The 7,453-nt window shown below is 32.2% G+C and overlaps 2 protein-coding genes across 2 annotated transcripts; both read left to right on the forward strand.

Annotated features, from left to right (window-relative positions):
* The first annotated feature begins 3,555 nt into the window (after positions 1–3,555).
* Positions 3,556–4,066, forward strand: LOC114757529 (toll/interleukin-1 receptor-like protein). The gene is made up of 2 exons (XM_028946609.1): positions 3,556–3,918; positions 4,004–4,066. Exons 1-2 carry the CDS (start codon positions 3,556–3,558, stop codon positions 4,064–4,066), a joined length of 426 nt encoding a protein of 141 aa, XP_028802442.1.
* Positions 4,067–5,973: 1,907 nt separating this feature from the next.
* On the forward strand, positions 5,974–7,110 carry LOC114757530 (disease resistance protein RPP2B-like; the record flags this gene model as incomplete). The annotated part of the gene is made up of 2 exons (XM_028946610.1): positions 5,974–6,870; positions 6,973–7,110. Coding segments are annotated over exons 1-2 (1,035 nt in total), but the record flags the coding sequence as incomplete, so codon positions are not given.
* Between the last annotated feature and the right edge of the window lie 343 nt (positions 7,111–7,453).

A 7,453-nucleotide genomic window follows, 5' to 3' on the forward strand; every position in this document is an offset into this window, starting at 1 on the left:
TATAACAACAATAAAATACAACATCATTAAGAATTTTGATCTTTATGATTAATCAATAACTAAAATTAATAATTATTGATATCAAAATCATCATTAAAATTCATTCAAATTTATAGTGATTAAGATATTAGGAGCTGAATGGAAAAAAAAAAGATTAATGGTAACATGATCATTTAAACTGATTCACACTAGTTCTTATTGGTTTGACTAGTTCGACGCTGGTTCAACTTTTGACCAGTTTAATACCCATACCAAACTAGACTACTAGCCAGTTCACCAGTTTTCAGTTGAACCGGCCAGTTCATTCTGATTTTTTTGTCTTTGCTTTGAACCTTCTCGTGTTGAATTTTCAATATATATCATTTAAACAATTATTTTTGTCAAACTTAGGATCTGTTTGATTAAAAGAATCCATTGGAATGGAAAAGAATTGAAAGGACGATAATAAAAATTTTCAATCGAGCGGCTGTTCGGTGTGCATTAGAATGGGAAAAGTGTTTATGGAAAATTTTGTTCGTTTGGATGAAAATAAGTTGAAAAATTAACCAATTTGACCATGTTACCCTTAATAAAATAATTTTTTTTTTTTGGTTGAACTCAAAGTATCCATTACTAATAGTAGTGACTAATCCCCTTGTATAGCAAACTTCCCAAAGGAACTACTTCTTCATGCAAAAAAAAAAAAGGTTTCAAAATAAAATTACATCAAGCACAACTTCGGTCTTCAATTTAAAAATCAATTCAAATATCAAACCCATATATAATTCCATACTTCGTTTCCTTTTAAAACCCATCATATAACTCCAACATTGTTGCACTACAAACTCAGCAAGAAGAGAACAAGACCATTGCGAATCAAGAAGAGAAGAAGAGAGGAGTCATATGCTAATCAACCTGTGGAAAAAGCTAGCTGGTTGCGACCCGACGTTTGCAGAAGAGTCTTCATCCTCCTCGAACTTCTGCATACACCACTTTATCTTCAGATTTGTTGAGCCCCAATCGCGTTTTTCTAATCAACTTTTCAAGGCAAATGAGAAATGGGCGTTTTGTGCAAGTGACTAAAAATTCATATCTTTAAAAGAAAACGAGACTCCTGCTAGAAATTTCTTTCCCGCCACTTTTTCAACTCCAGGTGCTCACGGCTACTTGAAAATATGCATTGTCCATTTTTTTTAGCTGGATTTTCTTCAAACCAAACGGGTCCTTCGTTTTTTTAAATGAAAACCTGTGCTCATGTATTTTTACTCCTATTTTAATTTATAAAAACCAGTTGGATAAAAATCACTTTTTTCAACGATAGTGATGCTTCTTGTTGCTGTGATATTTTATTCTGATTGGTTGGCCACTAAACAATGCACGCGATTTAATTGTTCTCTCTTGTACGTAGACTTGCGTGCCCAACGGAGTTTCTTATTTTAAATGATACTCCCTCCATTCCTTATTATAAGAGACAAATAACCAAATTACGTTGATCAAAAAACAGTTAAAATTAGTTGAGAACAATTAATGTGTAAAAAGTATAATGTTTTTTCCAACAACGCCCCTATTAATAAGGAGAGAGAGTATGAGAGAACAATTAAATTATTAAAAGAAAGAGAAGTGGGAGGGAGAGAGAATATGGGCTGGAGACAAAATAAATAGGGGTAAAATAGGAAATTAATACAAAAAACTAGAGACAACTTTTAAGTGTCTCTTATATATGGGAACATGCTATAAGTATAAAATGTCTCTTATAATAAGGAACGGAGGGAGTAAGATGATGACTTAAGAAATAATACTAAAAATTTATATATAAAATAAATATTATTTATGACTTGTTCCTATTTATAAAAGACATTTAACGGATGTCTCAAATTTTCTCTATTAATTTCTCCTTTTTTTCCTATTTAATTACTCGTTTTAATATTAATATATTTATTATCACACAATCCCAAAACATCAAGGTGATATGGTTAAGCCATTTATTTAGTCTAAAAACAAAATAAAATCTCCAATTTACACATATTTAATAGCATGAATTACATTAAAAAATCTTGGAAGCTGCACCTTTGTGTGATCCTATAAAAAGAAAATCGCTTGGACAGAGTGAAACTGAAAAAAAAGACCAAGTTAAACTCCTCTCCTAATTTTATTTGTGAGACACTTTTAACATTTTTTAATAGAAACTAAAAAGGTTTTAAATTTTATTAATAGTTAATATAATTTTTGGTACTTGAAATTTGGGCTCATTTTGGTTTTAATCCCTCAAATTTTAAACTCATTATTTCAGTCCCTAAAATTTAATTAGTCTTAAAACGTTAGTCCTTAGAATGTTATAATACTAAAATCTACAGAAGCATCATAAATAGTGTTAAAGTGATGATGTCAAATTACCATTATATGGCATCTAGCTAGATCTTGTCTGGATTTTTTTAAAAAAAACAAAGAAATGGTCCTCAAAATGCAATACAAAGAACAATTGTACAAAGGGAGATGAGTTCTCAAAACACATTGTAGTGAACAACTTCTCAAACAAACAGAGAGAAAAAGGGGCTAAGTAGCTATGTTTTGAGAACCTGCTCTTTTTTTTTTGTCCTCTATTATTCATATAAGATTTAGCGCCTGTTTGGATTAGCGGTGAGCAACTGTGATTTTAGATAATCTTGAATTTTATAAGTGACACTGGCTATAAGTGACACTAGTTAATCGTGATTTCTGTTTGGGCATTTTTTTAAAAATAAGTGATTGTAAGAATTGTGATTATGTTTCGTATTCATTTATTAAAATCACTTATAGATGTATTATTACTAAAAAGGGCATGAAGTTAATATTTGAGGAGAGATTTTTGGAAGAGTGTGGGAGGGTAGATTGGAAAAAATTTAGTTGCTGAAAATTAGTCGAGATTTTTCAAACGCATAAGCTACCTTTTATTGCTTATTCTAAAAGTTCGGTAGAAGGACAATTTATCGGAATTTTATAAAAGTTACCCAAACAAGACAAACATGATTCATAATCACTTATTTGAATTTAAACGGACTTATTTGAGATCTTACCTCTTAACCAAATAGGCTCTTAGATGTGTCATTAGTGAGTCTCTATCACCATTTTAACTCTATTTATGAGATTTCAGTAAATTTTAACACTATTACATCTCAATGGACTAACATTTTAAGACCACGAAATTTTAGGGATCAAATCGAAATGTTTAAAATTGGAGGGACTAAAACCAAAATATGTTCAAATTTCAAGGATAAAAAATTATATTAACTTTTTTTCATTAACTTTGTCTTAAAAATTAATAAATTTTTAACTTTATTTTTATTTAATATATATATTGCCAATATATATATATGAATGAAAATAACATTCTACCAACAACTGTTGATATAATACATTTAACAGGATAACTTATATTATGGAAAACTAGACTGTCCCACCAGAGTAGTAATCGAAATGACTTGTGGCACATCATTAATTATTTAAGAGGATCAATGCTTGGGGAGCCTAATTAAGCGTCAACAAGCAATATTTGTGATTCTCCGTTGGATTTGAATTCCTTGGAGCTTAGAATCCCATATGGAGTATTTCGAGAGCAGCCCATCATCGTTGAAGCCGAGTCATGTATATATCAGCTTTCGAGGCGATGAAGGCAATCGTAAATTCATCCATAGCCTTTCGGCTGCTCTCAAAGCAGAAGGCTTCAGAATCTTCGGAGACGATAAGAAGCATGAAAAGCCAGACTCCAATCTTCCACCTCACCTTCTTCAAGCAATTGATGAGTCCTGGATTTGGATTGTTGTCTTCTCCAAAAACTATGCTTCTTCATCTTGGTGTTTGAACGAACTAGCTGAGTTTGCGCGGTTTACCTTAGTACAATATCGCTATGTAGATCCAGTGATTGTTGAACGTGAACAAAGGTTCGAAGCAGAAATAGACCGGGTGAACGAACGAAGCAGAGCTCTGAAAAAAGGGTTCGGTCCCCAGAATGTACTGGATAGGATTATAGCAGTGTTCTATGATGTAGATCCAAAATCCTTCGCTCAACATATTGAACAAGCATACGAGCAATTCGAGGCACCCTACTTGATGGAGGCTATCGAAAATGTGATGTCCACTCCCTGTGGCTGGGACTTACGGAATGAGTATGTAATCTTACTCTTCATCTTTTTCTTTTTTCAGCCATATGCATGGGTCCCAAAAAGCTATAGGTTTTGGTTAATTAGTACTCTGTCTAGTATTTAATATAAGGCCTATTTTGTAATATATTTGCACTATAAAGTAGGTCTTTTATTGAGGACAAGAAGAGTACAATAATAGTGCCTAAGGGCCTCTGGAGGATTCCGAGACGTAATTGAATTCCAATCGTTCCAATCGAGCTTCCAAGAAGGGAGTTACGTACATAACTCTACCCATACCACGTTGTGTCGGGGAAATGAGAAGTAGGTTATTTATATGATAACTCTCAGCTTTCTCCTCTTCTTTTGAATCTTGATATGTTCTCTTGAATCCTGAATCTCGATCAGAATTTAGGTATGAAACCCGTCAGCCTAAAAAAATTTGTACTTCTTTCAAAATCTTTAATGCTCTGCTTGGATGGGAAGAAAAATTAAGAGGAAAGAAAATAGGAGGAGAGAAAATAGAAAGAAGGAAAAACTAGAGGAAAATATTATCATCCCTCTTGCTTGGATAGATGAGAGAAAATAGAGAGAAAAGAAAATTAATAAATATCCAAATGACTAAAATGTCTTTATTAAATATATCATATTTAAAATTAAATTAAATTAAATTAAATATTGTGGTAGAAAGATTATATTAACATTGGCATCATCAAATGATTAAAATCAAGTTATTTGGTTGATATATATTTTCAGATTATTATATTTTAAAGCCAAATTATTTAATAAAAATATTGTTTTAAGATTAAAAAAAATAAAAAATGAATAAATTTTTAAATATAATAAAAGAAAATAAATATGGAAAGTAAGAGATGGTAAGGGTAGTTATGAAAATCTTGTTTTCCTTCCCAAATCTCTCCATATATGGAGAGAAAATTTGGAGAGAAAATGAGACATGGGGCCCATCTTATTTTCTCCCCACTTTTCCTTCCTTCCACATTTTCTCTCCTACCCAAATAAGAGAAAAATTGTTTTTCCTCATGTTCTCTTCTCTTCTTTTCTTTCCTTCCTAATTTTCCCTCAATCCAAGTAGGGGGTAATATAGAAGCTACTTAACTAATTTATTAGATATATTAAAGAAATTAGATAAATTAGTTAGTTATAAAAAATATGACTTGATCTTGCTAAAATACTCTTGTGCAATAGTATATATTATATATCAATTTATAGGTTAGGCAAATTATTTTGAAAAAAAAAGAAGATAAATATAGGAGACAAAGTAGATCTAGATCTTAAGGATGGGAGGGAATATTAATGTTGAGTCTAGACAGGAAGCTTGTGCAATTTTAGCAAAACTGACGCGTAAATGTATCTAGGCTGTAAAATAGCTGCATACCAAAATTGTTTTGATCATAATACACACACATACTTTTATCTCTTTACTTTTAATCATTAAGTCCGTTATCTTTTATTTTTATTTTTACACAACAAATGCTAATATATCTACAATCAGAATTTTATTTTTATTTTGTATCATACTTTTTTATGATTAAAAAAATTTGTTCGAGAATTTAGATGTAAATTCTACGTTGTCCTGATAAAAGCACATGATCTTTTACCCTCATGCCTAAAGAGGAAATAAATTTGATTGATTTGGTGTTTCATTTGTTACCTTTTCAGTTCAGGGTCACGAGTCATTCAAAAAATTGTTAAACAAGTCAAGTCAGAAATAGATAAACTATTTTATGGCATATTCGGATTTGTTGGGATACAATCGCAAGCGGAAGAAGTGGAAAAGCTTTTGGATTTGAGTTCAGATGATGTAGTTGGAGTAGTCGGCATTTGTGGCACGGGAGGACTGGGCAAGTTTTCTATTGCTATGGTGTTATATCTTAAGATATTTCATCATTTTGATGCCTTTTGTTTTCTTCCCTCTGTAAGTCGACGTCTAAAGCAAGGTGACATAACTCTACAAGAACTTCTTCAGAGACATTTGGGGACAGAAAATTCAGAGGTGAGGGATTGTCTAGACAAAGAGTTCTTAGCTTGCAAAAGATTAAGAAACCACAAGTTTCTTATAGTTCTTGACGGTGTCGAGCTTGTAAAAGATCTCCAAGAGCTGAACTTGGTTGAAAAATCCAATTGCTTTGGCGGGGGAAGTAGGATCATTATAACAACTAGAGATAAACAAGTCCTTCAAAAGTATGAGGTTGATACAGTTTATAGACTTAAGCCTTTGTCTGATGATGAGGCTTTCGAACTATTTTGTTCTGAAGCTTTTCCAATGGAATATCCTGTTAGTGATTTCCAAGAGATGATAAATAAGGCATTGGAATACGCTAAAGGCCTTCCGCTAGCAATTAAAATATTGGGTTCAACCCTTTTTGGGAAAGGCGTTGCAGAATGGAGAAGTGTCCTGGATAGAGAGGAAATCATTCCCCCTTATGATGTCATAATGATGCTTAGAGAAAGTTTTGATGAACTCGATGATATGAGTAAGGAAATGTTTTTGGACATAGCATGTTTCTTTGTAGGGAGGGACGTTAATTATGTGAAGGAAATTTTACATGATTGCATCAGCTGCTCTGTGGATATAGAACTTCTTATTCAAAAATCACTTATCACAATTGTAAATCAGAAGATACAAATGCACGGTATGTTGCAAGCAATGGGACGAGAAATTGTTCGAAAACAATGTCCAAATCAGCCAGCTAAACGACGTCGGTTATATCTTTATGGTGACATCGAATATGTTATGGAGGATGGAATATACGAGGTAAGTTTTGATATCCCTTTTTAGCACAACATTACAGTATGAAAAGTTAAAGTAATAATCTAACATTTCATCATTTCTATATACATGCATTTATAATTCTAGGTGATGGAAAATGTGGAAGCTATAGCCTTGGATTTGGAAGAGCCGAAAGGGGTTGCATTGAGGAGCGATGCTTTAGCAAATATGATCAATCTTAGACTGCTCATATTTCGTAATGTGGAATTTTATGGGAACCTCGACAATCTTTCGAGCAATCTGCGATATGTTTCCTGGCATCAATATCCTTTCACTTGTTTGCCATCAAGTTTTCAGTCAGATACACTGGTTCAATTGATTATGCCTGATAGCAACATGACACAAGGATGGGAGGGCAAAATGGTATATGCCAATGTTTTTATTATTTTTGGCATAACAAATATTTAAAATATTAGGAATTATTCAACCAAATCCCTAAACTAATAACATAGATACCTTTTTACTTCTTGTTAAATATCCCAAGTGTCGTGTTTTATCACTCAAGCGCTATAACTATTTAATATTTACATATCTATATATTTTCCTATTCACAGATGCTCCCTATGTT

The sequence above is a fragment of the Neltuma alba genome, unplaced genomic scaffold (genome assembly GCF_004799145.2).
Source record: "Neltuma alba isolate B1F8T4 unplaced genomic scaffold, ASM479914v2 tig00010608_pilon, whole genome shotgun sequence".
NCBI lineage: Eukaryota > Viridiplantae > Streptophyta > Magnoliopsida > Fabales > Fabaceae > Neltuma > Neltuma alba.